This window comes from Lineus longissimus, chromosome 19, assembly GCF_910592395.1.
Source record: "Lineus longissimus chromosome 19, tnLinLong1.2, whole genome shotgun sequence".
NCBI classification, from domain to species: Eukaryota; Metazoa; Nemertea; class Pilidiophora; order Heteronemertea; family Lineidae; genus Lineus; species Lineus longissimus.
In genome coordinates this window covers 7,874,257-7,888,922 of record NC_088326.1, presented here as the reverse complement: position 1 = coordinate 7,888,922, position 14,666 = coordinate 7,874,257, and the positions used below count along the sequence as shown (strand labels likewise).

Genomic DNA, 14,666 nt, shown 5'->3' with positions numbered 1-14,666 from the left:
TGCCCGCTTGGCAGTAGGAATTCGGGGGGGGGGTGTTTTGAAATTCTGTAAAATCAAAAACTTGTATTATATGTGATGTACCTTTAGTAGCTGCACCTACAGTAGAAATATGAGCGTTTTAGCTCAAAGGATAAATAGCTAAAAGAATATGGGAGCTAGACCAGTTTTAAGTTTTTCAGAAAAACTGAGTCCTAAGAACTAAGAATCAAACCGCACCCAAAATCAAACTTGACCTAGATTTTAGGATCGTATACATACATGTGAAAAATAAGAAGGATGTGTCAAAAACATAGGACGATAGAGCGCTGACAAGGGCACCAGTAAGGAATAGGGCAATTTTCGCCATTTGATCTAATTTTCCCTAAAAGCAAGTCCAAATCAAAAACCCGTATCATGTATGATGTATCCTCAATACATGTACGTGGGATAAAAAATGGAGCACCCTAGCTCAATGCATCAAACAGCCATTTTTTGCTTTTTACAAAAAGCCCCCTGGTGGCCAGATTAGTAATCGAATTGCGTTCAAAATCGAACTTCGCCTAGATCGTGGGCCATTATATGCACATATGGAAGATGAAAATGATCCGTCAAAAAATGAAGACAGTAGAGCGCTGACAAGGCAAAAAGTTTACCGATGGACGCACTGATGGACAGACGGATGCACGATAGACCACCACTAATCACCCCAAGCACAGCATAAGCCCTATAGGTCTATGACCAAGTGGGCTAAAAAGAGGAGCTTTGCTCGTTCCATCTGATTGTACATATAACTTCATGTAATGAATGTGATTACAAGTTGAAGGTTGTTACAGAGAGTAAATCTTACTAGTTGCCATGGTTCCTTCAACAGTCGCAACCCAGCAGACAACCAACATCAATATGTTGAAGTTCAGCTTGAGACAAACCAGTCCAATAGATGCATGGTCCAATAGATGCATGCAACCTAGGACAACTAGTAAATGCAGTCTGGACTCTGTATCAATTCCTTTGAAGTGCAGGTTGTTAAAACCAGTCCAGTCGATGCATCTTGTAGAAACTTAACATATTTTTTTGTAAACCAACTCCCACAAACTGTTTATATCTTTTTATTTTGAGTTAAGTATTACAGTGAAAAAGAATGAAATACTAGAATCGACTGGTTCTTCTGATGACCGCGCAGGTGAGCGCTGATGTTGGATTGGAGGTGCGAGGTGTTTGTTTGGTTCTATGAAAGTAGCTCCACACACCTCTCTCTCGGTCATATGTTATGTAGTCACCGAAATGTTGAAATGTACCAGCAGTCGATCATCCTGTAAAACATGATAACATCCCAGATAGCAATGATCGGTGGGCCTCCGGTGGTATACTAGCGGCACAGGTGGCAGCGGAAACCATTTAAGGCCCGCCGGTGGGCCACCGGTCTTTGCCAAATATAACCTGTGGCCCTCTAGAGGAAATTGTTTGAACTATTTTCATCAGTGGCCCTTTAATGGCCTACCGATGCCTTTCCACTGAAGAACACCTAGTTATATCCGCACTTTCGGAGAAAGTTCGGATATATTGTTTTTATCAGGATTATCCGTCTGGCCGTCTGGCCGTCCGTCCCTCTGTATGTCACACACTTGTGACCTCTCTACATTCTGAACGAGTTCGCCTAGACATTTCATATTTGGTGTCCACGTGTATCAGGTGAATACCAAGGCCAAATTTGATAATGGCTGATTTCGCACTGAAGATGGCCGACTGGCGGCCATTTTGTTGTAAAACTTGCAAATGCCTTGTGACCTCTCTACATTCTGAACGAGTTCACCTAGACATTTCATATTCGGTGTGCACGTCTATCGGGTGAATATCAAGGCCAACTTCGATAATGGCTGATTTCACACTCAAGATGGCCGACTGTCGGCCATTTTGTTGTAAAACTTGATAATGCCTTGTGACCTCTCTACATTCTGAACGAGTTCGCCTAGACATTTCATATTTGCTGTGCGCGTGTATCGGGTGAATATCAAGGCCAAGTTCGATAATGGCTGATTTCGCACTCAAGATGGTCGACTGTCGGCCATTTTGTTGTAAAACTTGCAAATGCCTTGTGACCTCTCTACATTCTGAACGAGTTCACCCAGACATTTCATATTTAGTGTGCACGTGTAAGGAATGAATATCAAGGTCAAGTTCAATAATGGCTGATTTTGCATTGAAGATGGCCGACTGGCAGCCATTTTGTTGTAAAACTTGCAAATGCCTTGTGACCTCTCTACATTCTGAACAAGTTCACCCATACATTTCATATTTAGTGTGCAAGTGTATGGAATGAATATCAAGGTCAAGTTAGATAATGGCTGATTTTGCATTCAAGATGGCCGACTTGCGGCCTTTTTGTTGTAAAACTTGGAAATATCTTGTGACCTCTCTACATTCTGAACGAGTTCACCTCGACATTTCTCGCTATAGAAATAGACTACCCAAAATAACAATAAAAGCCACTCCGATTATCAGCTTCCTTCTTTACTATTTCATTCCATAACACTACCAGCAACCTGATTTCACCAAAGTGCGGATATACTAGCGTTTGCCAGCAAACGCAGTGCCTCGAGTGATATTTAGACATTGAAAACAAGTATTCTCTCCTAGTTTTGTCTAGTAATGCCTTTATCGTGAGTGAGATCACTGGTGACTGATTGGCCTGGAGGTGGTATTGGCGGAAGCCGCCAGTCACCAACCAGTTTCCCGCCGATGCATAACACCAAACTTGACATGGCCTGTATGATATGATACGACATTGATTTCAATGCTTAAATTCATAGGACTCATCAGTTCGTTATGTTGCATGTTTAGCTTTATATCTTGGTGATCAGGGTTTGCACCGCGTTTGCTGGCAAACGCTAGTATATCCGCACTTTGGTGAAATCAAGTTGCTGGTAGTGTTATGCAATGGAATAGAATAGTAAATAAGGAAGCTGATGATTGGAGTTGCTTTTATTGTTATTTTGGGTAGTCTATTTCTATAGCGAGAAATGTCTAGGTGAACTCGTTCAGAATGTAGAGAAGTCACAAGATTTTTCCAAGTTTTACAACAAAAAGGCCGCCAGTCGGCCATCTTGAATGCAAAATCAGCCATTATCGAACATGACCTTGATATTTATCCCATACACGTGCACACCAAATATGAAATGTCCAGGTGAACTCTTTCAGAATGTAGAGAGGTCATAAAGCATTTCCAAGTTTGACAACAAAATGGCCGACAGTAGGCCATCTTCAATGCGAAATCAGCCATTATTGAACTTGACCTTGATATTCACCCCATACACCTGCACTAAAATCTATAAACTGTCTAGGTGAACTCGTTCAGAATATAGAGAGGTCACAAGGCATTATCAAGTTTTACAACAAAATGGCCGCCAGGCGACCAACTTGAACGCGAAATCAGCTATTATCGAACTTTGCCTTGATATTCACCCCATACATGTGCACACTAAATATGAAACATCTAGGTGAACTCGTTCAGAATGTAGAGAGGTCAGAAGGCAATTCTAAGTTTTACAACAAAAAGGCTGCTAGTCGGCTATCTCGAGTGCGGAATCAGCCATTATCATCTTGACCTTGATATTTACCAAATGTACATGCACACCAAATATGAAATGTCCAGGTGAACTCGTTCAGAATGTAGAGAGGTCACAAGGCATTTCCAAGTTTAACAACAAAATGGCCACTAGTTGGCCATCTTGAGTGCGAAATCAGCCATTATCGAACTTGACCTTGATATTTACACCATACACGTGCACACTAAATATGAAATGTCTAGGCGAACTCGTTCAGAATGTAGAGAGGTCACAAGGCATTTGCAAGTTTTACAACAAAAAAATGGCCAACAGTCGGCCATCTTGAGTGCAAAATCAGCCATTATGAAACTTGGCCTTGATATTCACCCAATACACATGCACACTAAATATGAAATGTCTAGGCGAACTCGTTCAGAATGTAGAGAGGTTACAAGGCATTTGCAAGTTTTACAACAAAACGGCCGACACTCGCCATCTTGAGTGCGAAATCAGCCATTATTGAACTTGGCCTTGATATTCCCCCGATACACGTGCACACCAAATATGAAATGTTTAGGCGAACTTGTTCAGAATGTAGAGAGGTCACAAGGGATTTGGAAGTTTTACAACAAAATGGCCGCCAGTTGGCCATCTTGAGTGTGAAATCAGCCATTATCGAACTTGGCCTTGATATTCACTCGATACACGTGGACACTAAGAAATGTCTAGGCGAACTCGTTCAGAATGTAGAGAGGTCACAAGGCATTTCCAAGTTTTACAACAAAATAGCCGACAGTCAGCCATCTTGAGTGCGAAATCAGCCATTATTGAACTTGGCCTTGATATTCACCCAATACACGTGGACACCAAATATGAAATGTCTAGGCGAACTCGTTCAGAATGTAGAGAGGTCACAAGAGTGTGACATACAGACCGAAAGACGGCCAGACGGACAATCCTGATAAAAACAATATATCCGAACTTTCTCCGAAAGTGCGGATATAATGATCTTTCAGAAATTACTCAGGTATCAAACTTTCTTTTCTCTGGTTAACACATCTATTTAAAGTAGTCTTGGTCGTGTAATTGACGAACCCCTACTGCCCTTGTAGCATGTCTTTGCTATTTCTATGACTAGGTCGCTATTCAACCACATATATGCAACATAGTCAATTAATTCTAAGATATGCATACATGGTGACCAAACACTTTGATCTTGATCTAGTCAAGGGCTTTACCTCCAGCGAGTGAGAGGCCCACATCTTGGCCTATTTATCATTATAGTTTAAAATCAGTAAATTAATTCATTAGCCAAACACCCTTCAGTGCCGAAATGACACTTATTGCCACTAGTGGGCCACTGTTGGCCCACTTGTGGTTCCACAGATCAGCCACCAGTAGCACACCAGAGCGGTACGGACCAAATCCTCCATCAGGGCGCCGGTGGATTTCACCGATGGGCCGCCAATTCATCCGCCAATGGGCCTCCGGTGGACCAGCCATTGTTGCTATCTGGGATGTGTTTAAAGCGTACATTATGACGAAAGGTTCAGGTCAGAATACGCTAATCTAACTGACAGCAATCCACCATTTTGCCGGACAACTACTAAAGCTGGGACAAAGCATAGAATTGACTGCAATTAGCCTACTGCTTCCTTGGTCAGATTTCCTATTTCATGTCAGGCAACCCAAAATTTTGAAAATATTTTTGGGAAGTCGGGGGATTTTGAAATCAGTTGATATCATGGCTCTGAATAGACCCCTTTCCACCTGGCGGAGGAAGCCACTGCTGGCCCAAACAAACCTCAATATAGGCACAATTAACAAAAGAATGTGTGCGACCATGCAATCTTTTCAACTTTTGTTGCTGGTTTGTTCAGGTTTGTTGTGGCTTCCTTCACCTGGCGTGTAAGGGCCTCTATCACTGATCAATCTAGGGCAAAAGGGATGGTTTTTCTTGAGGGTATAACCCTTTTTTCAACATATTGACCATCCTAGGCGTATACATCTTGTTTACATCAATGATGCATGTAAATTTTCAACAGTACGATGACCTATTTTCGGACTGAGTCAACATCAAAATTTAGAGTTCCCCCCAACCCTGACCATTATTTTGCTTCAGATCAATGAATTAGAACCCTGATAATGATTCTGAGCTGCCTATCACTGAATTCATTCAATATTTTCTGAGTGCTTGTGCAGAATTATAAGCCTATACAACGGAGTGATCAGCTGTAATTTTGACTTGTCAGATTTGGAAGACAGAGCAAATTCTGCTCAATCATCATGACACACATTGAAAACAACACTTGCTCTACAGGGTATTGGGAAATGAAACAAGAATTCCGAGAAATCAACGAAAAATAATTTGAATTGGTTATTTATCACTGAAAAGGGAAAAGGTGCAGTGGGAGAAGTACATATATCTACCTTTGATACAAAATATCTCATAACTATCGATAAAACCGTTAAGCTAATGTGCTCATGATGCAATCAGTTCCCGAAATCCTTTCGCTTCAGCCAAAAATTGGAGTTGATGGACGAGGTAGAATATATGAAAAAAAATACATCAACCTCGAATCCAAGTGGCCAACTCGTGCTATCTCATATGACAATGTGTACTGCATTGTGAACCAGGTCGTGTACTACCAGTTAACTAACTCGTCTAAAAACCTACACGAACCCGATTAGGCCAGAAATAAACAGAGTTCAAGCAATGATCTAAATATTATAGAAAACAAACATACCTGGTGACTTAAACAATCTCTCCCCCCCCCCCCCCCCCCCCACCCCCAAAGACGCCCTGCTAACGGACGCCAAGGGACGACGATGGACTACGGACACAACGTGATTGCAAAGGCTCCTCTCACGAGGTGAGCCAAAAATATAAATTCTGGCTGATTGAATAGAGATAAGAAGCTTTTAAATAGATGTCATAATTGGAGTTTTGAACAATCCTCAGATTTTACGATGCGACATATCCGTTTCAGATTTGGACTCTCACATCAAGGTAATGTGTGGGCAGGTGCCAACTATCCGTTATTATCTAAAAATATACATTCCATTTACTTGGTACAAACAAATTAAGGCCCTTGATTTGCAATATTCTGAATATTGTCTACAATGCATTTCTGCCCAAATATTTTTAAAAAGCTATTGTTAGCACCTGGAATGCACAGATGGCTACATTGTACACAAATAACTTTTCAAATATATCCATCAGCGAGAAAACTTGTATCAAAAATTGGAAAGTATCGCGTGCCGACCTCCAGTTACAGTGCCAAAAGGTGTTCGGATATTCTGTGGCTACCTGTGGTCAATTGTTAACCAGGCCATGTGCCTATCCGTAACTGACTGACCTTGTAAGCGCAAAACTGCATTGAAATAAATCTTTGAAAAGAGTATATCTGCGCGACGAAAAGAATTAGTCTGTATGTAAATGGTGCCCTCTTAGAATTAAATAGTAAAAGTAACTATTTAATAGTAATTTTAACTACTCAGGTAGTTGCAATGCACCGACTGTTAAATTAAATATCAAAATAGCAATTCTTAATCATTTTAATGGTAATTTTTACTACTTTTCATTAATAGTTAGTTTTTACTAACTTCACAGTTGGTGCAACATAGGAACTACCAAATTAGTTGTTTTAGATGTTATGAGTGTGTGAAAGGAAGCATTAGCTCAGAGGACCGCCGCTTGTCAAAAGTTCTGACCCCAACCTTGACTTTTAAAAATCTAACATACATGTACGTTGTTTTATCTAAAGTCCCCAATACCAGTATAATGAAAAATGTCCTACCGTTTTGTCTTCGAGGTCGAATGTGTCCACCTGAATACCTTTGCTGAATATCTGTACTTTTTCCTCTTCCTCGTCATCCGTCAAGACAGGGGAGATGTTGGAAAATGCTGTCTCTGGAATGAAAATTGTGTAAACCAGACTTCAGTTGGAAGAAAGACTGTACAAATGAATTGAATTTACGTGTGGACAAAAATACTGGATAAGCAAGACCAAGCTCAAAGTGTGGTGAAGTCCGAAAATATTTGTTCTTCTTTGCTTTAAAGTGAGATTTATTCAGTGAATGTATACAAATACATGTACATGAAATAAACCTATAACGCGAACAAAAGCCATTGCCTCACCGGCTTAATATGACAGCATGGCGAACTGAACACAGTGGGTGCAGATATGTATACAATTTGCGATGCATACGTTAGCAACTCTTGATCAACTGAAAGTTTGTCAATTTGATTCCACTTGAAAACACACTGTATTGGCTCTAAGCCAATTCCACAAGGTCTATCTCCATATATTTAAGATTTCTTATATAGAAAAATATGGTTGGTTGACAAGGCGCGAGGGAAACAGCCGGATCGGAAACCAGTGAAGCCTCGTTCTGATATGCATGATAGTAAAATAGAAGGAAATTGCGAATTCTCAAAACAAACTTCGATTTCTCATCAAATGTTTGGAGGATTGCGGTTTTCGAGCGCCGATTCTGGCTAGGCAATTATGAATAAAGGCCTGAACTCACTCACAGGTCGTGATTTCGCTGGTATCAAACGGTATTTATTGAACCCATTAAGTGATGTTCGATGCATGTAACAACACAAAGTTATTTTTATCATTTCTGTTGTACATTATCATGCCTTGTGTCAGACAGCAGCTTGTGATATTCTGAATTGACTGACGGTCTTGTCGTGCGCCGTTAGAATTGTTAGTTTCAGGGGTGGGTCATGTATCAACCCCAATTATAGCTTGCATCACTACATGGTAATGCAATGTACATATACCACGAGAAATGCGCCTAACTAGTCAATGGTGTGGTTTTAACTGGAGACAACAGTAATTTTGAAAATATTTTATTTCGAAAAAATGTTTGATAAACCAGTATGAAACATAAAGTGTATCATTGTTGGTATATAAAGGGTTACCATTGTATCTATTGTATCTAAATCAGATAGATTTACCATCAAATGATATAATTCAGGTAAAAGAATAAAGAAACCTAGCATCTTCATGATTTATGACAGGATATATTAAGCTATTTATAGGGGCCACAAATACCCCGAACCATCGGGCTACAAATAACCCGAGGGTACTTTGGTCAGAAAAGTGTCTCTGAAATATTTGCTCTTAATAATGACATCAAATGCCCATACAACATTCGCTACACTCAATACTGATCATCTGAACCAAGTTTCAAATATATCAATAATATGTAAGTGTGGAGAATCCATGCCTGCTAAAAGTTAAATCCCAACTTTTTTGTGCATGTGTCTGATTTATTTACTTCTTATAGCCAGAGCTCCTACATAACATATTGCATAATCCAAAACTGTTTATGTTGTGATACTCCAAAGTCAGTTCGTTCATATCCATGCTTTGGTTGGCTGAATAATTCCATGGTTACCGAAATTTAAATCGAAACCATAATCAGGGGCTACAATCACCCTATTTTACCTTATATTATGAGGATTGGGGAGTATTCAGAATAGTATTTTGGGTTAGGAATAAGTGTGGCGAGAATGCATAAATAATTGTAGCAGTATTTAGAAGGGTAACGGGGCGAGATTTTTCTGTTCCCAATATTCTTCTGCATGAGAGGAATGGGAGACACGTGGTATCACTCGGGATAGGGACACCTCCCCACAGATGTAGCAATATGGACCGCCCCATACTATACAGTGTTTCTATGATAGTTTGGCTAGTTATTAAGAATAACTTCAAACTGTTTTAATTATGATTCTATGTCAACGGGTTTTACATGCAGCTAAATCATTATATTAGTATTATTTGGAATAACTTTGAAGAATTATCTTTTGTTTTAGCTAATCAGAGATTTCAAAAACTCTTTCATTAGATTTAAGAAAGGTAGGAAATCTTATTGATTAATGATAATATGTATTTTCAACCTTTAATGTTTCACTTGACTTGCTGTACCTTACATGTACATGGCCATGGGTTTTTACAGCTGATTTTGATTAAATAATTATGAGTATGTACAGTGTAAATCGATTTATCAAAAACTCATGAATTTCCGTTTTTATCAAATAAATGACTGCTTACTTTACCTACTTTATTCGTCTTTACAGTGTGTCAGCATGGTCCTTAGCTTGTCAAATAAGTCACGGACCGTCGCCACTTTCGAGGTAACTCTTTTAAATGGTCATTTCATGGTTTGTTAACAAAGATTATGGCATTTGATTGGTCAAATTACCATCACATGTCAAACTCATGCATTCAATCTGTACAAAGATTGGTGCTGTCATCTTGAAAGAGCCAAGGACATAGGGCTAGCATCCTCCAATTGTCTCCTCACACTTTCCCGTAAAAATGGACATGCATCCCCTAAGGTTCCCCGTCGGAGAGTCTATTAATTATAGGGGTACACAAAAATAGGCGAAATTGGAAGTAGGCGAAAAGGAAATAGGTGAAACAGTCATAAACCCCAAATGTATAAGCTTCTTCACTCGCTTAGCATGGCTATGCGTGGTCTTTAGATTGGGAATGCTTGACCTCAGCGTCAATTCTGCGAGGGCGATGACTATCGCGCACAGAATGTCTATGAGTAAAATAGTGTTAGGCTTCACAAACATATACTTAGTAAGCTGCCTTGCAGTAATACATACCTGGTTTTAGATCCTGTCTGGCCCCAACATCAACCGCAGCTGTCGCCTAAAATGGAAGAAATCGTAACGTAGGTAAGCTCATTAGTAGTAGAAAATCATTGTACAGTCTAGACGATCTTGCCACATCGTATTGTTTCGAATCGAATGACATGATCAGATATAGTCCCTCAATACACGCATGGTTTAATTACTAGCAAAGCGGGAATTTTTTTTGCATCTTTCAAACTCGAAACATAGCTGAGTGCTCATATAATCATCACAGGGTGTCATGTTCATCTCCTGATTATGTATTTCATGAATTCACATTGCCAATATTGTTGCTGTTTTAGATTCCAAAATAATATTTTCTGTATGATTGAATTACGCGCCCTTGTGTCCGGCACAGGTGTCACGTGGTGACGACCCTTTTAGCCAGGAGCTTGGAACTGACAGTTTGGTGAGGTCGTCGCCCACTCACTTTCCACCGTTTTTCGACTAATTTTAGGGATTCGATGGCGGCAATCTAGGTAACTATAAAAACATGAATATAGACTCTGCTCATGGTGTCGTATTTGAAATAAGGAGGTTTGACAGATCTAAAATTGGGGTTTTTAATGGCACACTCATTAGTGTATCAATTTTGTACAGATAAGAGCTGTATACTGTATTTATAATTCTGCTCAATTGTGATTGATTCCGGTTTCCAACATCGTACATTTCAAACCTGGCAGTGCGTGGGAGTCGATATTTGACCTTCACCCGGTGCAATGTTTTTGAGTGTTTCTGTTTTTGAGTGTTTCCCCTCATTGTTTGGGAACGCTCAAAAATAGATTGACAAAGTTTTCTGTGTATCCCCCCTATTGAAAAGTCGTGGTCTCTCTAGCTGCCTATTGTTTGGAAACACTGACACATGGGGAACAACCACAGATGTTACACCGGGGACATCTAAATCATTTTGTGGAAGCTGGACTTTCACGTTGGTTAGGGCTTGGGATTCTTTCCTTCACGTCTTAAGCTAGTAATATACATGTATAGTTATAAAGCTGAATTTAAGTGTCAAAATGGGATCTAAATTTGACTGTTAATCCCATCCGAGCTGTCGGTTGTACAGTGCGGTATCAAGAAGACACCTTCTGGATATCTAAAACGTAAGGAATCCCCAGCCTATGATCCAAGTATTGGGAGAAGGACGATAGACATAATAATGAAGATTGTTATTGCACTTGTCAATATGGTCAGTATGCTTGATCCTTTCCAGTCCCCAATACTCATGAGAATGAGAACAAGCGCAGAGGGGTGGCACTCAGGATGCTATTACACCCTGAGTGTATTTAAACCCCTCGTCATTCACTGTGTGTTCACACGAGTGAATGAGCGGATAGAAGAACTTTTAGGTAATTGTTTGATAGTCATTATCAATTTCTTGCACTTGATTGGGAACAACGTTTACATAACCGGCTGTTATAAAACGCCGATTCCGCGGAAATCCGCGCGTACCTGGTTCCGCTGGCTACCGTCAGATGTAGTGGTAGTCGTTCACACGCTCCCTGCACGGTCACTGCACGCAGCACGAATTTAGAGAACTAAATCGTTCCGTAATAACTGTATTTCATTACATTATTTTGAGGGAAGGTAAGTACTATAAACAGACACTGTGGACTGAAATACAGACAGGACTGTTATTCTATTAATCACATGTACATTGTACTACGGGTTTTTGATATTTTTTTACCAAGGATGAATCGTCGCCTGAAGATGGCTAAAGATGGCTAAATTAGCCCCACTGCTGCTGCCTATAGTCCCCACCGCATTTTTGTATATTCATTAAATAAAATACCACCATGCGAATGGTTAATTGACAAGGACATTTAAATAAGCCTGGTTGTCATTTCATGTCGGATTAAATGTAAACTGAATCACACACTACGCTGGGCGATCTTCGGTCCGAGTAGCTAGACCTACCATCGAGAGTCTATGTTCCAGAAGGGCGCCAATGGCTAATATTCATAAAATACGAGGAAAAGTTTTTACTTTAAACTTCATGTATACCATACATTTACACTAGCCATCTCTGTAGAACAATGAAGTAAAAAGCATATTAGCACATGATATAATTACAGTTGGCTGGCATTGATTATTGTATGTTGGAGCTCTCGGCCTAGCGATAGATCGAAACACAGTTATCATAACATCTGACTACCACTACATCTGACGGTGGCCAGCGGAACCAGGTACGCGCGGATTCCGCGGATTTCCGCGGAATCCGCGTTTTATAACAGCCGTTACATAACGTAGTGTTGGCCGTCGTCACGTCATGATGCATTTTTACATTACTGTAACTATTCTCCAAGCGTCGTCAATGGTGATCATCCTTGCCAAGCCTCACTCGACCTACTGTCTCTGCCACAGTTGGCACGCCAGTCACCTCTCAACAAAGGGAACAATCGCCGGTCAACAATGGTCATAATGGGACGTATCTAAGGTTGGATACGCATGCGCACAATATAATTAGGCGTTCTACTTTTTCTAAGTAATGGACTTGGGCTCGCGAAACGGCTTTTTTTCCTTGAATTTTGCCAGGCTACGATCCATTCATAAAACTAAAAACAAATGTGAGATTTTCAGTCGTGCTGTCACTTGATCACGGATCACGGCAACAATGGGCGCCCGTGACTGCGCCATTCATTGTAAAAAATATATATCTTTATTACGCATTTGTTTTACACAAATACACTTCACAGTGTTATGGAGAAAACTATCACTACATCCTTAAAGTGTTTTTTTATCGAAAGATAATAAGAAGGCTATTCAATCCATACATGTTACAAGCAGCGCACTATACACACTGGATCAGTGTGTGGACGATCAAACTGTGGCAGAAGGACAATGTGAAATTTTCAGCGGGCGCATGTATAATTACAGAATTAACTTGAATTTAATTAATTTTTGAAAGTCGTGTTGTTTCAACCAGATCTTGTTTTAAGAATACTGCCTGACATACAGTATGGTGTGGCTAACAAAAATGTGTGATTTCAAATTACGTTTGCTAAGTTAGGCTAAAAGTTGATGTTTTTTTAACCTTTTTCTGATATCATTATTCATCTTGATAAACACGACAACAACCCAATCTCAAAAAGGTTGATCACTTAATCAGACTCCAGTATTTCATAGAGCTATGGCATGACTAGACATTTTGATTCCTCTATCCTATTCATTTATAAATTATATCTATACTATAGTGGACGTGGTATCCACGAAAAAGGAAGTGAATTGGGTATCAAACATAGCACCACTAACAAATGCATTGAATGTTTGTAACTTGTTTTAGTCGCAAACGTGTTTTAGGGAGAGTAATCCCTCAGGGGGCCTGTGAAAAGGAAGATTCTGAAGAGAGGCCTGATGAGGGACAAACTCATGCATTTGCATGAAAAGACAGTTGTTATGCCTAGATAGACATAATATGTACAATGCTGTGTTAAAGGTGAGCTGCATGGTCGGTTGTCTTATATGCTCTAATCACTGCTATCAATATTTCAGGTATCTGCAGAGGCACTCAGAAAAGGGGCTGATCTTGCTGGACATCAGCTTCCCAGTCATATAAAACCCTTTGCCCAAGACGTTCATCAGATATTATTTTTTACTGACTGTTCAGTTGGGCTTGCGTTCTCTAGGCTTTGGTCCGATATTGGGTATAGTACGGGAGTGGGTAGCTACATGCCTACGTGTAGGCCTTTCTCGAAACAGGACCACTGGTCTTTATGGATTGTGCAAAATCAAATACTATTATCAATCTATAGATAAGTGTTCAGGGCACAACGGATTCTATTATGCAGTTTTGGTGTCGAATGTCATCAGTCTCTCTTGAACCATAATTTAATGTATCATCCACAATAGGGAAGGTCCCTTTCTAAAGATGAATATTCAAGACAGCTACACCGAAATCATCAGGATAGTTGCTTTCATTGATGATCAACGAGTTACACATCCCTTTTACAAACATGTGCTCACGGTGGATAACCGTAGCGGTTTAGCGACCACTATGTACGGTTCAGCGAAGTTCCGTTTTGCCATGATTTTCCAGGTAGCACATATTTTTACAATTTTCGGTAAGTTCCTGTTGTTTAATCCGGTTCTTCTTTTTATGCATACATCATCGGTCGTTGTAGTTTACATCAGTATGCCCATGCGGATGTAACTTCGAGAAACGGAGCTAATATTCACGTTGAAAGATGAACATTTTATGACATTCAAAGACATCATTTTTTGGCGAAGCCTCTCGAATAGACGCCATTCATGCAGGGCTATCTTGTACTGCAATATCAACGGTAAAGACTGACGAAGTAGCAAGTAATATGCATTTCGCATTGCGGAGATACACCGCAAAATATCTTGACTTCATGATAGTGTACAGTGTTTAGCGATACTACTGTACACCGGTGTAGCAATATGGTGTAGCAATATTATTATAAGATGAGAATATCTGAAGTGAAGGAGACAAGAATGTCAAATGTGTTGTTAAATGAATCGACGTTTTT

General features: G+C 40.0%; 1 protein-coding gene across 1 annotated transcript in view; it reads right to left on the bottom strand.

Moving 5' to 3' along the window:
- LOC135502719 (sodium-dependent phosphate transporter 1-A-like) overlaps nucleotides 1–14,666 on the bottom strand; it is a 149,966-nt gene that overhangs the window by 21,147 nt on the left and 114,153 nt on the right. The window contains exons 10-11 of the mRNA XM_064795692.1: nucleotides 10,153–10,198; nucleotides 7,322–7,434 (exon numbers count right to left, since the gene is read on the bottom strand). Of these exons, the coding sequence (XP_064651762.1) occupies nucleotides 7,322–7,434; nucleotides 10,153–10,198 (159 nt within the window). The remainder of the gene's footprint in view (nucleotides 1–7,321; nucleotides 7,435–10,152; nucleotides 10,199–14,666) is intronic.